An 18,524-nucleotide genomic window follows, 5' to 3' on the forward strand; every position below is an offset into this window, starting at 1 on the left:
AGGCCCCTGCTGGTTTAATATTCTCTCTTCTGATTCTTTGATAGAATTCTCTGCACCTATCACCTGGTTTTCTTGCTTTCTCAAAGCTACTCATTTCTTTTGCTCAATTTTTCTCTTCTGTTTGACCTTTAAAGTTTGGGATGTCCTAGGGCTTATTTGTCTGACCTCCTTCTCTTGATACAGCCCTCCCCTCTCCAATTTTGTATTCTAATGTTAGAATAATTCTACTATTCTAATATTTTCTCTGTATATTCTCTCATTTCACTGTAGCCTCTCATGGCATTTAATACAATCCAAATGCTGCCTTCTGTCAAATTTACATTTCAGCCCTAAAGTTTTGCCTGAATTTTTGATCCATACATCTAAACCTGCTACTCAGCTTATCCACTTGTATGTCCAATGCACATCTCAAATTTCATGTGGCCCAAATAGAACCCTGTCTTCTTCCGCACTTCTGATAATATCACTTACATTCACCAGCTGCCAGAGGCCAAACAACTAGGACTCTTCATTTCTATTCCTCTCAAACTGCTATAGCTGATCAATTTTTAAGACTTACTGGCTCCACCTTCAAATATTCCTGAATCTGCGTATGTCTTACCAGACCCCCTGTTACCTAGTCTGAGCTGCTGTCTTCTTCCACATGGCTGTTCTTCCTACCTCCATCTTTGACCCCTAAAGTGTAGCTCGGCAAAGGAACCATAATTACTTTTTCCCCATAATAAGAGCTGATTATATCTTTCCCTGTTTCCCACTAAAAGTCCTAAACTGGGTCTACATCACCTGTCCCCTGCCTTCCTCATCTCTTATGTCCTCTCCAAGATAGGCTTTCCTGATGTTCACGGCATAAGTCAAGATTATGTCCTGGCTGGCCCCACCCCCTGGAATGTTCTGACTGTCCTACACACTTGGCTTCCTTATTTCAGACAGGTCTCAGCATACCTGTCAGCTACTCAGAAAGGTGTCCCCTGAGAATCCTTCTCAATAAATGCCCTCCTTACGTCAGTCACACTGGGTTTCCTTTCCCTGGCTTATTTCATTATTTTACCACACTAATATCTATTTGAAATTTTACCTGACTATTCTCTTTACTAATTTAGAATACTAACTTGAGCATGTACTTTGTAAGATGTACTGGATCCTGTGATGCAGATAAACATGTAGTTCTAGTAAGACTGAGTCCTTCCTCTCATGGGGTTTACATTTTAGTAGGAAAGACAGACATAAGAAACTTAAATACACAAATGCTTTCTGGTTAGTATTACAATGTTCAAGTACAGGACACTGAGAGTTCCTACAGCTCTAAGGTCTAATTGGTCTGAAGGTCAGGGAAGATTTTTTCTGAGGCTGTGACAGGTAAGCTGAAGACTTTTGTTGAGGCAGGGTTGAGAATGGGGATGGATATTAGAAAAGTATTCTGGGCACGAGAAAGAATTCACTGTTCACTGTTGGGTTTTGTGTGTGTGTGTATTAACATATATATTAACGTTTGCTACATTCCTGTCTCTTTCCCCATGGAGGTGAACCATTAAATCCTCAAATCCAAAAGGACCTTTGTGTTTACCTTAATCCTAAGAAGTGGAATGAACTGAAGAAATGTAATTGGACTGAGTCTCTGGGGCCAGCACAGCAAGGGACAGGTGAGGCAAGGAGAAATAACTTGGTGGTGAGAACAACCCTGGTTTCCTGGCTATTTACACCTTGATTTTCAACTACAGCATCTAATGACTTCAGTCATAAAAACGAAAACATCAATTTAATTGTGCCATAACCAGACACTGTAACAGTTTTAGACTCTAGGCTTGAAGTAATAGTAAAATTAGAACCATACTTTCATTAAAGTAAGACTTGAATATCTAAATTTTTAAACAGTCAGAAAAAAGAAAAGGCTCTAAAAAGTTAGACACTGGACTTTTTCTGGAAATGTATTCCCAGGTAGTAGTAGTAGGGTCAGGCTGAGAAAAGCAGTGTTTATTAACCACTGGAAAGGTTAATAAATTAAATGAACAGAGAAAATGGTTTTCCAAACAAATAAGGACAAGATCTGAGGGTGAATTAACTTCTCACTTGTAAGAGAAACAGGGAAGCACACCCTTGGTAATAAAGAGTGGCAACTTAATCGTTACCAGTGAATTTCAATGCTGGGGAAGCATTGCTGGGAGTCTGGCCAGACAAGGTTGGGGAAGAAACCAGTCCTATTAATGGGACTATTTTATCCTTCACTGCAAGAGTGAGTCCTCCAGTAGGGAGGAGACTAAATGGGTAATTGAGGGTAGGTGTTGGCCTCTGGGTTAAACCACTAATTAAATGTATGGACCTAAGCAAATCACTGAGCCTTTTGTAAACTTTGTTTTCTTATCTATAAGCAGTGTCATGCACAATTCATTGCGAGGAAGATACATGAATTACACAGTGTGTATTACAGAAATGTAGGTTCCCATCCTTGTTTTTGGAAAAGCAGGAACCCATGGGGAGAACAGGAAGGAAAAGAGCAAATAAGATCATCTATACCGTTTTTCTAGATGATCTTATTTGTAAAGCAGAAATAGAGATACAGACACAGAAGAAATACATGAATATCAAGGGGGAAATGAGGGTGGGTTGGAGTGGCACGGGAGGAATTAAGAGATTGGGATTGACACTATGTGTAGAGGAGGTAACTAATGAGAACATACTGGATAGCACAGGGAACTCTACTTGATGCACTGTGGAAACACGAATGGGAAGGGAGCCCAAGAGGGAGAGAGTATATGTATGGTGATTAGCTTTGCTATAGTGGAAACTAACACAACATTGTAAAGCAACTATCTTCTAATAAAAAATTGGAAAAATGAAAAGAACTCATTTTCTAAACACAGATCCAGTGGGACTCTGGAGGACAAGAGCTCAGACAAGCCCCTCTTTTTCATTCCACCATCTTGAAGCCAGACGCCACCCCAAGCTGAGGAGCCACTGGGCTGGGGAAAAAAGATGCCTCAACAAAGAGTAAACTTTCTCTTACAGAATAGTGGGTAAATCTGGGTCCTCGTGTATTTAAAAAATCATGAATGAGAAAATGAAAGTATACACAAAAGACTCATTAAAAAGTCTTTGGAAACTACCACCACACTAACATTTCCTATAAACAGTTGTCACATTTTACTAGATAGTTGAAATAGGTATCATACCTGGGCAATAAAGATATTGGCCATCCACTCCGTTTGAGTTTGTGAACTCTCACAACACAGGTGCCTATAAGACAAGGTTTATAAAATAAATAATTCAAAAGGACAAAGGAATTTTCCAGTGTATTTTTTTGGCAAGTAAGTGATTAAGTGATCAGAAATCTCTTTGGGTTTCTCCTAATTAATGACATCATGCAATCAAAATGGAAGTATTTCAGTACAAGTTGCTTCAGGCTTCTGCTATCAAAACAGTAGTATAAATATGCTAGTTTAACCAAAATATAACTAAAGGCTTTGATAACTGCCAAAAAATGATAAGCGGTATTTTTTGGAAATGCAGAAAAGTCAGTGTCATTTGCTTTTTCAGGTACATGAGGGTAAAATACTTTCCCCTCAGAAACTGAGCCTAAGAAGAAAAAATGTGTACATTTTCCTAAGAGCAGATTTTTTAGACAGTCACAGTCCATGTGATTATAAACATTGATACCCAACAAGACTCATGAAAAATGAGCTAAATGAAAAAAAAAACACTGCATGTCCAATAACACTGATTCAGTAACCTACTGAAAATCTACACAAAACAGGGATCTTGCCTTCAAGGTTCGCATAGTCTATCAGGAAAGCCAGGAATGTAAACAAACTATAATATAGCGAGGGAAAAAAAAGTAAAGTTGAACAGAAACAGCACAATTGGGGATGAGGTGGAAAATCTTGTAACTGACATTAGAATGGCATAATTTCAAAGTAGTTATTTTTATATCCTTATTAATAATTTAGAAAAATGTTAGAATGAAACTTCTAGAAATAATCCTTGCTTCTTTCATTGGATTCTCATGGAGACAGTTGTCCCTTTTTATTGCCATGTCCAAGAAAACTGTTCCCTCTACAAATCATTTTAGTTATGGATCCACCAGCACAAAATACTGTAGATGTAAAGAAATGTAAAGAAGAAATAAACTGATTAGAAAGGAGAGTTGTCTGATAAGATTTTCCCCCTCATTTCAGCTATGGTTTGAGTAAAAAATGACAGCTGAGTCTGCCAGATCAGCAGGAAGAAGATAAAAGTGATGAGGGAAGGGAAAGAATATACTATGGAAGAAGGTTCAGTGAAGACAGCACGGATATTAAACATATGCTGTGAAGCAGGAAGGCATGTATAGTGAATTAAAAACAGATTGTTTTATCATTAAGTAAAAATGTGGGAAAGTCATGGGAGATCCATATTAAAGGACTTCGTGTGCTGTGCCAATAATCTTATACTTTATCCTACTTTTTAGGATTCACAGATGAGTTAAAGCAGAAAAGAAATATGATACATTTTAGAAAATCTCTTCAGTGCTGGGTGGAGAATGTGCTGGAAACAAAAAGCAAAGTCAGAGGCATGAAGAGCACTTAGGACTCCTGGACCGATCCAAGCAGACGGATGAAGGCTCCAAGGATAGAGGGTATGGGGTGGATCAGAGAATTAAGAGGCAGATCTGGTATGGATTAGACACAGGGAGATGAGGGAGAAGGAGACATCTAGTCCAACCTCTATGAAGTGTGGCTAGATCCTGGTGACATGAATGGAAAGAAGTACTCTACAGAAAGAACCAGTTTGAAGCCAAGGTCTTTTCTTTAAATTTGAGTTTTGGAGAGTTCTTATCCTTAATTTAAAACTGAATTTTGTCTGCTTATCCCTTAAAACCAGAGATTCCCCATTTATATAATAACTAGTAAGAAATCATGTGTACTTTGTCTTGAGGTGGTGGCAAATAGGATACATGAGACTTAAACAGACCTAAACCCTGAAGCAAACCTCCTTTTCTCTTTTTAGGCTCAAGGTATTTAGAAAAGAGTTTAATTTCACTTAAAAGAAATGTTTCTTGTGTCTAGATATATCTGCGAACATTATTTACTGCTGTTATCATCAATATATCAAATCCAAAATCTGTAAGCTGTTAACTTACCAGTGATGTTTTTCAGAATATGCTGTCAATCCCCAACTGCATCATATGGGGAGAAAAAAAAAAAAATATACATATTAAAAATGATTCATTTTACGAGACAATACATAGGATGAAATTTTAAGGAGGTAATTTTTAATGGTGGGAAAGCATAACAGGATTGATATCCACAAGTGATGATTCTCTGGGTATGATACATCTAGAGGTAAACGATGGATATTGAGGGATTTGGCTATAAATTTATAGATATGTTGAAAGAACACAGGGGAAGGGGTCTCATGAGGTTATGAGGCAGCGGGGATATTCTGGGCTGAGTAAGGACAGATGTCTAGAAAAATGGCGAAAATAAAATACACATATTGACTTACAGATATTGTGAGAAATTTTAAAGAGTGTACCAGCCACAACACAGATACATGTGCTGGGCTAAGAAATTAAGCACAGAGGCAAAAGTGAGTACATTTACAGTAATAGAACCTGAAATCATATACAGTTCATTAAAATGATGTTTCATGATATTAAAAGTATTAGTACAAACTTTAATTAGCTAATCAAAGTAATCTGTGATGAATAAGTATGGTATAACTCAAATCCTAGGTTGGTTCAAGTGCTAGTGAGAAGAATAATGTTTAAAGAGTCCACTTTCTCTCTACCACCCATGTGCTGTGAGGTTTTACCAAATTCAGTAAAACAAAGAGGGCAAATTATAGAGCCAGGACCAAGATGTTCTAAAAGCAACAAATATCATATATTAATGCATATGTATGGAATCTAGAAAAACAGTATTGATGAACCTGTATATGAAGAAGCAATGGAGATGCAGATGTAGGCAATGGACAGGTGGACACAGCAGGGGAAGAAAGGACAGACTGAGAAAGTGATATTGACATATATACACTATCATGTGAAAAATAGGTAACTGGTGGGAAGCTGCTATATAACACAGTGAGCCCAGCCTGGAACTCTGTGACAACCTAGAGGCATGGGATGGGAAAAGGAAATGTGTGTGTGTGTGTGTGTATATATAAAACATATATATAAAAAACAAATATATAAAAGATATATATATTTCTGATTCATGTTGATATATGGCAGAAACCCCCACAACATTGTAAAGCAATTATCCTCCAGTAAAAAAAAAAAAGAAAGCCAAGAAGGATGGAGGGCAGCATTTTTCTTCCTCTGGGTAGACTGACTGACTGGAACATTCTGTGACTGAGCAGGGAATGGAATGTGGAGAAACCCATGTACTTTCCAGTTGTGAGGGCCTTCTGGGCATTTCTTGTTCTACACAAAGGAGATGCAGTTCCGCAGGAGCTTGACTTGAGTGGAAACATCATCGTCTCTCCGTATCCACCCACCCAGGTCCCCTGCCACATGTCTGTGGCAACTTAAGGAATCTGTCTAAAGCTTAGCTTATGAAGACTCAGACTAATGCCATTGATCCCTAAATCCTTGGACAGGTTTTCCTGTAACTTTCTCAACAGCTCTGTCCTTCCAAGCTTTACCTTGTTGGAGGCTTCATCTTCTTTTTCACTCCAAGATAAAACTTCACTGAACTGAGAGAAAACATTTTGTCAGGTTTGCTACTCTGTAAAGGAAAACAAAATAATCTGCAATTAAATTTTATAAATGTCCTTTTATTTTCCTTGAGTATTAAGAATAGAGTTTAGAATGTTTAGTTTCACAAATATTTCATGATAAATGTCATACCAAATTTTTGGTAAATGAAGATTGGGTTGGTTACAATATTATAAATTTAAATAAATGATCCTGGATATATATGTATGATTATATATGTGTGCATATATATGGACAAACACACACAGTAATTCCTTATTCAAAACACTTGGGACTTATGAGAACTGATGTTGGTTTTTTATTTTTTCATATTTAAAAAATACATATGGAGTATATTTTGTAACTCCACAATATCATCAGATAGCACCCACCCTATATTCAAATAGATTCATATTCTCTATAAAAATGTATGACATTTCATATACTGTGAATAAATAAAGGCCATAAGTATTGTTATATGGTCTGCATGTTCACATCCCCCCCCAACCCAAACTGAAATATAATCCACAGCATGAAGGTATTTGGAGGTGATAGCTTTGGGTGTTTAATTGAGTCATGAGATTAACTCTGTTTTCACTATGTGAGGATATGAGAAGTGGGCAGTCTACAATCTGGAAGAAGATTCTAACTAGAACCTGACCACACTGGCACCCTAATCTCAGACCCTTGGCCTCTGGAACTGGAGGAATAAATTTCTGTTTCTATAAGCCACCCAGTCTATGATAGGTAGCCTGAACAGACTAAGACAAATATCTTTATGTTGGTGTAGGTCAAGTTTTGCCACCAAATGAGTTATTATTTTCTGTACTTTTTGGATTTTGGAACTACAAATCTATGTAGGCATAGACTAAACTATCTCAAATATCCATACTGAAAATTTTCACCATAACTCACAAAAAGAGACTATTAAAAAGAATATACATTTGCTCTTGGATCAATTATATATTTTCTGTACACATCCCAACATATTTATCTGATTAATATGAAAAAATTCAAATCCTTGAACCATCAGGAAAAGTATCTGACAGAGGCAAAACTGAAATCATTATATTCTAATTTAATATCAAAGCATGTACATATATTATTGTTGGATAGCCTGCAATAGATCTTATAAAGATAATAGCCATGAAAATAATAATTAGAAAAAGCTTTCCCAATATCCTAAAAATTTTCAAGGAAATCACTTTTTTCAACCTGGTAGGCAGATAGCATTTATAACTAAGAGCAAGGGGTCTTAGGTCAGAGACCTGGGTGCAAATCTGGCTTGCTACCTACTAGCTTGTAACCTCACATTACTGCTCTTTGCTCTTGTATCTTATTTGTAAACAGGAGTAATAAACATACTATCTCATAGAGTTATTATGAAGATTAAATGATAGGGTTACTGTGAAGGGTTATTGTACAAATTAAATAAGAAAAGTGCTTTTAAAGAGTTTAGTCCAGTAAATGGCCAAATACTAAGGGCACAGCAAATTACAGCTATTATTACAAATTTAGAACACAATGCTTCATAGAAATCAATAGATAGACAAGTTGTTAGAGCCCTAGAAAAATGCACAAAAGCCCATTCAGCAAGTATATAGCTCAAATCAGTCCTAAGTTTTATAAACGTTAAACTATTACTATAAATTCTTTTCCTTATGAAAGCAGTTGAATTTGAAAGTGTAAAGGGTGGAAAATATGGCAGTTTTTACAAAATTTTTATAAAATTAAAAATTGGTTTCCATGGCGAAAACAGGTTAGGAGAATGTAGAGGAAATGTAGAGAAAAAAGTGAGCAGGAAGAAGATCCTGGATAATGCTTTGGTGACCAGTGTTCTCTGTGGCAGCGATGATAAGGCTTGAAATTTACATGGTGAATTTATTCCTAGTCACCCTTATCACTGAGTTTGCTATTATCATGGCACATAATTTTAAAAATACTTTGGATTTCTTTTTTTTTTTTTCTGTATGGCTAGATTTCTTGAAATGGTATCACAGGGTCAAAGGTTAGGAACGTGATTAAGAATAAGATTTTGCAAAATTGATAGGGTATATTTACTTACAGTTAAATGTATATTTCTGCATTTGCTAGCAGTTTTCAGTTTTGACTTGATCAACAATTTATACATTTATTTATACATTTACTTATTGACATTAGTTCTTCATATACCAAATAGGAAATTGCCTTATCTTTTTAAATGAAATAGTCTATACTAATTGGTCACTGTTTATTTTTATTTTTATAAAATCAAGTATGTTGATCTCTTTTGTACTATTACTTCAAGTTTAAAGGGTTCCCACATATCTGATAAATACTCAGTTGCATAGCCATGGAGCTTGAAGGGTTGCTATTTGTCAAGTTTTAATTCTTTTATCAATCTGATATATTTTACACACAGAATAGATGAGAATTTAAGTTGAAAAATTTCTGTTAACAATTGGGCTTCCCTGGTGGCTCAGAGGCAAAGAATCCACCTGCCCGGGCAGGAGACTGTGCAGGAGACACAGGTTCTATCCCTGAATCAGGAAGATCCCCTGGAGAAGGAAATGGCAACCCGCTCCAGTACCCTTGCCTGGGAAATGCCATAGGCGGAGGAGCCTGGTGGGCTACAGTCCATGGGGTCACAAAGAGTCAGATATGACTTAGCCACTGAACAACAAAGCAATTTATTATATAAATTTTCTTTAGACATGCATTTATGACATATTTATCAAAACAATTATGATAAACAATTACATTTTTTTAACCTCACTTTATGTTACCATTGCTATCTCTGTTCATTTTTATGCCACAATATGATCTAAGCTATTTTAGTTTTACTGTATGAATAAACAGTTGGGTGCAAAATACTTGATAGTTATTTTACTTTTTATATCTCTAAAATGTTTGCAAGTATTCCTATCTGTTTACCCTTTGAGATGAGCTGTCAAATCATTTTTTCCAAGTTCTAAAAGTTATTATCTTTGGGATTTTGAACACATTAATAATTATATTAAACCTGCAGATCAATATTAGTAGACTTTACATTAATTTTCACCCATTTCTATTAGAGTAGTTCTGTAGCTTTCTTCATCTCAGCCTCTTCTTGTTAAGGTCATTTTTCTGGTATTTTATGTGTTTGGTTTTGGGGTATCTGTATTTTAGCCTGCTACTTTACTGAATATTCAGGAATAACACTTTAAGACTGATATGGAAGAGTGAAGTAGTTTTTTAAGGTAGTAAGTTTTCTATACAGGAAAGAGTCAAGGAGAGGAGAGCATAGAAGTGTATATAGTAGCAGAGACTCCTGGACACCTTCATCAGAGGTTCAGTCAGATTATAGCTGAGGTTCACGTCCCTCCTCAGGGACGTGACTGCTTAGACTGCTGGTCCCTTGGACTCAGTCCCAATGGAGGCAGTGGCAGAGTCAGGCAAAAGGCTGCAATTCCAGCAGGACAGGCAAGAAGGGACCTGCGCATCTGACAATGAGGAGCACCTGTGTCTGATCTAGGTGCGTGCATGTGTGTGCTCAGTCGCTCAGTTGTGTCTGACTCTTTGTGACCCCATGGACTGTAACCTACCAGGATCCTCTGTCCATGGAGATTCTCCAGGCAAGAATACTGGAGTAGGTTGCCATGCCCTCCTCCAGGGGATCTTCTCAACCCAGGGATCAGACATGCATCTCCTGTGTCTCCTAAATTGGCAGGGGGATTCTTTACCGCTGTACGAGTAGTCTTATTTATACTGGACATTGGTAAGCCCAGGACTGCCTACATTTTGAAATATTGTTGGCAATAGATTGAGAGTCTGAAGTAATACAACTGATTGCCAAGCCACTCTGGACACTCCAGCTCATTACTCTATGTTCTATCCTGTGCAAAGAGAACACAGATGACATAATTTGAGAGGAGTTCAGCCATGGTCGAAAGAAACCCTTTTCAGTTTCGATCTTCAAAATGAATAAGCATAAGCAGGACCTGTTAGGATCCTAATACAAAATTTTTTAAAAGAAATCTCATTTACCGTGATAACTTTACTATTGGTTTATTACAACTCTTTTAGTATGTGTGCCTTCTGGAGAATTTCTTCAAAAAGTTCAAGTGTTATGAAGTATGTAATATGTTGCTTCAGGCACTGTATTTCAAAGTAAAATTTTAATTGAACCAATTAAATTAGCGTGCTTAAAAAATTATCCTTGTTACTGAGAAGAATTTGCTTATTAGTGCATGTAACTTTTAACAACCGTCCCCTCCCCATTTGCTTTTTTTTTTTCACACCATTAACAGTATAATGGTAATATTCTTTGAAACTTCTGACCTTTTATGTAAATCAAGTCTGAAAACATTTTAATTAATATTTTCTGTGCAGGAAAAACTCTCAAAACAAAATATATCTTCCCCTGTGTATTACTCTAATTTGTTGTTAATGAGCATTCATAAATTATCCCTAATTAACACAGTCTCTTTAAATATACTTTTCAATTTGTAATTTCTACTCCCTTCTCAGTAAATCATTTTCTAAATATATACAAGCACACATATATTAAGGGCAACTGTCAAAACCAGAGCCAAATCTCTATTCAGATAAGTTTGAGGACTTTTACTATCAATTATTTACTGCAAACTCATTTGAAAAGCAAACACTGCCAATCACTTGGCCATCAATATTAAAAGCAAAAGACCAGCAACATGCAGAAATAACCAACAAAATAACATCATATGTTGAAAATAATAATGGTTTGAGTTTAAAGGAAAACCATGTCCCTCATCTGCCTGCCTTACTGTGCAAATGAAAGTATCAGCCTCATTAATTGATTCTGACAAATGCATAAAGACAACTTTCAAACAGTTAACACTGTAATTCCATAACCTGAGGTCACTGTGATAGAAACAAAATGTGTTCAGTGTCTTTAAAGAACACTCTTTCTGAGAGATACTGTATGATCTCACTTACATGTATTGAACAGAATCTAAAAAAGTCAGACTCATAAAGAAGCAGGGAGTAGAATGGTGGTTTCCAGGGACTGGGACTGAGGGAAATGGGAAAGTGTTGATAAGTGGGTACTAAGTTTCAGTTATGCAGAAAGAGTAGGTCCTCGAAATCTAAGTATAGCATGGTGACAACAGTTAACGGTACTGTACTGTGTACTTGAAACTTGCCAAGAGAGTAGATCTTAAATGTTCTTACCACAAATATACACAAAACTATGAGATAATGACTATTAATTCATTAATTAATTAGCTTAGATTGTGGTCATCATTTCACAATTTATAACAAATGTAATTTTTGTCAATTATACTTTGAAAAACACGGAAACTATCGCAAATGTCAAAACAAAAAGAGCTTTCAGATGAGCACTCAGTCCTACCACTGTCTACCAATTTGTATGAGTTATTTTAGATTAAGCAGAAGGATGCTTTCAAAAAGATACATATTCTTAAAAATCATTCTGTTAAGAGATGAAATTCTTTAACTCAATTATAAAATCATTTCATCTAAAAAAAATAAATCTCCATGTACAGGCTTCCTTGTGGCAGATTTTAAAATTTATACCAGCTTGGGGAAAAACATTATAAGAAACTGCATGGTATGAAGTGTCATATTTGAAAATACTTGGTACTATTAAAATGAAAAATACTATCCTCTTTAAGTAAAATTCTGTCAGAAAAAACATAAGGCTAAAATAATACAAATGTTATTCTTTAGTGAGTCTATGCATAAAACCTTTAAATTAGACACCTGGGAGTGAATTCTGACTCTGTCGCTTACTGGCTATGTGATCCTGAGCAAGTTATGTAATATCTTGGTAGACTCCATTTCTTCATCTGTCAAGGGGGATAATTATAGTACTACTTTTATAGGATTATTGAAAATATAAAGTGAGATAAGTGAAATGTACAGAACTCTGCTTTTTGTGGATTAACCACTTGAATGTTAGATGGGGCCATTATGACTGCACTGGTATTGATACTAGTTGTTTTTAGAACCTTCTGTTGCTACACAGCAGAAGTGTCAGTTCCTTAACGAAACTAAAAAGTCCAGGATGATTTTAAATTACACTAAGTAAATACCCAACTACAAAGGTGACCATTAACCAACACATAAATGGAAGGACCAGGATGACGGAAATGAATCTAATGAAGATCAAGGTGGGTGACTCACTGAAGAAACCCCAACAGGATTCAGCCAGATTCAATTCTTAGATAGCTAGAACTTCAGTTGTGAGGTTTACCATTTCCTTTCACAAACACAAACCTACAGTTCATGAACTTTACAATGTGATGTGTTGGGGGCTTCCTTGATGGGCTAGTGGTTGAGAATCTACCTGCCAGTATGGGGGACACAGGTTCGATTCCTAGTTTGGGAAGATCCCACATGCCACAGAGCAACTAAGCCTGTGTGCCACAACCACTGAGCCAGCGCCCTAGAACTCATGAGCCTCAACTATTGAGCCCACATGCCACTACTATTCAAGCCCGAGCATCTAGAGCCTGTGCTTGGCAACCACAATGAGAATCCTGTATACCACAATTAGAGAAAGCTCACACTGCAATGAAGACCCAGCACAGACAAAAATAATAAATAAATCTTTAAAAAATGTGATGTGTTTGTTTCACATAACTTAGAATTCTTGAGTGCTTTATTTCTGCAAACTTCACTCTTCCTGCACTCAAGAATGTGAATAATGATATCAAACAATAACAAATGATAACAATCGATACCTACACAGACTCCCCACCAACTTTATCAGCTGGAACAAAAATGTGAGATTTCCAGTATATAATACAGCTCTTGGAAGAGAAGGATAAGGGCTGCAGAATTCAGTGCTGTTTTGTTAGCTCTCTGCCTGGACATTCTGCTGTCCTTGAAGAATATGAACATTAAATGGATATACAAAGTAGGAGGCTAAGATTTATTTATGCTCACCTGAAGGCTTCCTTGCTAGAGGAACATATAAGACAGTGGTCAGTGTGTGGAGAGCTCAATAAAAGCCACAGCAAAATGGAGCTGTAGAACTTTGGAAACCTACTTAATAACTCTTCCTTCATAACAATATTAAATAACATGTTACTAGTCTGGTCCTTTTTTATAGATCTCCAAAACACAACATACTGAAGCACCACACACCTGAAGTATGCAAGCAATGTTTATTCAAGTGAATTTTTATAATTCAGTGGAAAAACTATCTTTGGGTCCTGTGGTTATTCCACATTCAAAATAACTGCTTGGATATTGCTTGAATCTCAAGGAAGTAGAGATGCTATTGTATCTACCTAAGCAACAACCAACCAAAACTGGATAGAGATGATTTATTTCTGTCATCCTAGAAAATACCCTACTGACTGTATCTCTGTGCTTCTGTAGCAATGCTACTCCTTACCCCAGGCAAACACTTTCTGACTTATTTATCACCATAGAGGATTTTGTCTCTGTTTTGAACTTTTATGGATAGACTGATATGGTACCATTTTGTGTCAAACAGTTTTTACTCAAGAAGGATTTGAAGGTCCTCCCATGTTGTTACATTCATTCAGTTTTATTGCTGAATAGCATTCCATTGTCTGAATATATCATTCTCCCATTGATGGACATGTGGAATGTTTCCAGGTTTTAGCCTTTATGAATAAAGCTGTTTATGAATATTCTTGTTCAACATTAGTGAATATAATACCTAGTGAATATAATACCTAGGAATAGAGTTGCTGGATTGTGAGTCAGAACGAATAACTATTTTAAAAGCTGCCCAAACTTCTACATAGTGAGTATGTGATTTTACCTTTCTGCCAGCCTCCCAGAGGTTGAATGCAGTTTATACAGGGCTTAGAGGTATGAAATAAGAATGTTAACTCACACAAAAATATACACATATTCAACTACTATAAATACCTTCAGATCCTTGTAAAGAAGGAGGTACCCATCTCGTAAAACACAATACCGATCTTGAAACTTATTTCCAGAGAGTATTTTGGATGGTTCTTCTTTGACTTTCAAGACTCCCTCTTTGATATTTTCCAGGGCCTTCCTCTCTGTAAAGTACAACATTTACTGTTGCAAGTTAGGTATATTTTCATTTATTTGGAATAGAATATAAAACATTTCTGTATTTTCAATTTTGATGAAACAAAATAATAACTTCTTTCCTACAATTAAGCCTCTAGCTAATTTTTGAGAACACCTTGTATGAGGGGAGTGTCGGACAAGCTACAGATCCAGTGACCAGATCTATTTATATCTCTCTGTAATATATAGGCCTGCCTATGCTGTTCAATTACCTACTGGCTAATGAGCACCTGAAACATGCTAGTCTCCACTGAGATGTGCTGTAAGTATAGGATATATAGCATATTTTGAAAATTAGTACCTAAAAAGGTAAATATATTACATTTTTGTATACCAGAAAAGGTAAATAAATCACAATTTTATAGTACTGATTACATGTTGAAATGATATTTTGGATATGTGAGTTTAAATAGAAGATATAAGTAATATTAATTTCACCTACTTATATATATGTGACTATGCCAAAGCCTTTGACTGTGTGGATGACAATAAACTGTGGAAAATTCTGAAAGAGATGGGAATACTAGACCACCTGACCTGCCTCTTGAGAAACCTATATGCAGGTCAGGAAGCAACAGTTAGAACTGGACATGGAACAACAGACTGGTTCCAAATAGGAAAAGGAGTACATCAAGGCTGTATATTGTCACCCTGCTTATTTAACTTATATGCAGAGTACATCATGAGAAACACTGGGCTGGAAGAAGCACAAGCTGGAACCAGGATTGCCGGGAGAAATATCAATAACCTCAGATATGCAGATGACACCACCTTTATGGCAGAAAGTGAAGAGGAACTAAAAAGGCTCTTGATGAAAGTGAAAGTGGAGAGTGAAAAAGTTGGCTTAAAGCTCAACATTCAGAAAACGAAGATCATGGCATCTGGTCCCATCATTTCATGGCAAATAGACGGGGAAACAGTGGAAACAGTGTGAGACTTTATTTTGGGGGGCTCCAAAATCACTGCAGATGGTGACTGCAGCCATGAAATTAAAAGATGCTTACTCCTTGGATGGAAAGTTATGACCAACCTGGACAGCATATTGAAAAGCAGAGACATTACTTTGCCAACAAAGGTACAGCTAGTGAAGGCTATGGTTGTTCCAGTGGTCATGTATGGATGCGAGAGTTGGACTGTGAAGAAAGCTGAGCATCTAAGAATTAATGCTTTTCAACTGTGGTGTCAGAGAAGACTCTTGAGAGTGCTTTGGACTGCAAGGAGATCCAACCAGTCCATTCTAAAGGAAATCAGCCCTGGGTGTTCTTTGGAAGGAATGATGCTAAAGCTGAAACTCCAATACTTTGGCCACCTCATGTGAAGAGTTGCTGCTGCTGCTAAGTCCCATCGGTCGTGTCCGACTCTGTGTGACCCCAGAGACGGCAGCCCAGCAGGCTGCTCCATCCCTGGGATTCTCCTGGCAAGAACACTGGAGTGGGCTGCCATTGCCTTCTCCAGTGCATAAAAGTGAAAGTGAAGTCGCTCAGTTGTGTCCGACTCTTCACGACCCCATGGACTGCAGCCTACCAGGCTCCTCTGCCCATGGGATTTTCCAGGCAAGAGTATTGGAGTGGGGTGCCATTGCCTCATGTGAAGAGTTGACTCATTGGAAAACACTGATGGTGGGAGGGATTGGGGGCAGGAGGAAAAGGGGATGACAGAGGATGAATGGCTGGATGGCATCACCAACTCGATGGACATGAATCTGAGTGAATTCTGGGAGATGGTGATGGACAGGGAGGCCTGGCGTGCTGTGATTTATGGGGTTGCAAAGAGTTGGACATGACTGAGCGACTGAACTTAGCTACTATATATGTGAATTTATATATGTATATTTTAAATGTGGCTACTAGGCAATTTAAAATTATATCATCAGCTTGCATTTTACTTCTTTGAATAGCACTCATATAAATAATGCAAAATACACAGGTAAAAGAGAAATCTCTTCTCAAATTCTGACTCAGGAATTTAGTAATTCTTCAGACATTAGAAAAATTCCTGTATCTATGAAACAGGTAGGGGTAAATAAGGCAAAATGCCCGATAACACTTGTGCAATAATGCGTCTACCACACTTAGAAATCATTTCAACAGTTCCATTAAAAACCACATTTCTGATAATAAAATCACATTGAATCTATAAATTTATCATGAATAAATTTATCACTATATCTCAGTTTACAACTTTTAAAAATATAAATGTATTAATTTTAATTGGAGGCTAATTACCTTACAATATTGTATTGGTTTTGCCATACATCAACATGAATCCACCATGGGTGTACATGTTTTCCCCATCCTGAACACCCCTCCCACCTCCCTCCCCATACCATCCCTCTGGGTACAACTTTCTTTTTGAAATCTCAACATTATTTAACTGTCTGCATGAGAAACAAGGAACAAAGGAAAGAAAAGGAACCTGAAGCCAAGTAGCCATGACATGGTCATTCTGGGGTCAACTCCTGCTCTTTCTGTAGAATAGGAGTAATGACACTTATCCTGCAGACTGCTGTGGCCCTCACATTAGATGGGGTCCTCAAAGATGTAGGGAGGGACACCACATCAGGATCAAGGCGTTTAGCAATTTCCTGATATTAAAGTGACGAAACTCTTAAGTATTCACTCATAGTTTCTAAAATTTATAGATAACTTGAATGATTTTAGAAAAAGAACTTTTTTAGTCTTAAACCTAGCAATCCCTTGGTTAGGGAAAACCTTTACTCAAACAGCAAATGATACACAGATGTTCACAATTATAGTTAGTATAAGAAAACAAGTTAGAAAAATTTGAATTACTGCCTTATAACTCAGATATGAGCATGGGATGACAACCTGGAAGCAGACATCAACATGTTGAATCACATCACTGATCTTAAACATAAACAAACAAAAGTAATTTTCAAGATCTGCATACCACCACATATAACAGTCTTTTAATCATGATGCCATGCTAAAATAGGTTCTTTTAGGGAGTTTGTGATTTTAAAATAATTTCTGAAAAATACACTGGTAAAATTTGTCTTCTGGAACAATCTCTTAATAGTCAATTGCATAGAAAAAATATTTCAAGTAGTATTTTATAGCTAACTAGCTTCTATTTTATAGCTTCTATTTTATAGCTAACTAGCTTCTAACTAGCTTCAATTAAAAATAACACTTTTCCAATTAAAAGACTTGAAAGATTATTTTAATGGAATGAGAAGATAAAGGAAAAAATACACATATAACTAGTGTTCAGCAAAATTCATATGACATCAATTCATTTCTTCATGAAGTATTCAGAGTCTAGTATGCATTTGATTCTAATAATATATAATAATACCTAAGGAGATGGTTTCTGGACTTGCAGTGCAGTGTTAGAGGCAGAGTAAACATAGGTAAACAAACAATGCTCACATATCCTGATAAGAGAAATACAGTAAGCAATTTAGAAAACACTGGGTAGGCTTAAAGATTCAGCTGATTTAGAATAAGTAAGTGAAAGTAGATAAAGATATTGATTTAGAAATAGGTAAAGTATTTTAAAAACATTAAATTATAATCAAGTTGTGAGATACAGATGTTACATTTTGCTTAAGTCAAACCAATTCCATTCACACCTTCTGATTATACCTTTTTAAGATTTTTGTTCAGTTTAATATAGCTTTCTAATTTTACCAGTAAGAAATAATCATATGTCTAGTGTTTAAGTAAACTACTCATAGGTCAAAAAGAAAAGAGGCTTAGGACAAAAACATTGTTGTCACCTTTCAGTGCATATTTATTAAAATTTATTTTAATAAACCATATGTAATTGAGTACATATGGCTTCCCCG

At 36.4% G+C, this 18,524-nt stretch overlaps 1 protein-coding gene across 1 annotated transcript in view; it reads right to left on the bottom strand.

Moving 5' to 3' along the window:
* The window catches only part of ARAP2 (ArfGAP with RhoGAP domain, ankyrin repeat and PH domain 2), a 180,478-nt gene that overhangs the window by 12,425 nt on the left and 149,529 nt on the right, over positions 1 to 18,524 (bottom strand). The window contains exons 27-30 of the mRNA XM_068974940.1: positions 14,540 to 14,679; positions 6,619 to 6,701; positions 5,114 to 5,149; positions 3,168 to 3,231 (exon numbers count right to left, since the gene is read on the bottom strand). Coding sequence (XP_068831041.1) covers positions 3,168 to 3,231; positions 5,114 to 5,149; positions 6,619 to 6,701; positions 14,540 to 14,679 — 323 coding nt within the window. The remainder of the gene's footprint in view (positions 1 to 3,167; positions 3,232 to 5,113; positions 5,150 to 6,618; positions 6,702 to 14,539; positions 14,680 to 18,524) is intronic.

This window comes from Capricornis sumatraensis, chromosome 7 (genome assembly GCF_032405125.1).
Source record: "Capricornis sumatraensis isolate serow.1 chromosome 7, serow.2, whole genome shotgun sequence".
Taxonomy (NCBI): domain Eukaryota; kingdom Metazoa; phylum Chordata; class Mammalia; order Artiodactyla; family Bovidae; genus Capricornis; species Capricornis sumatraensis.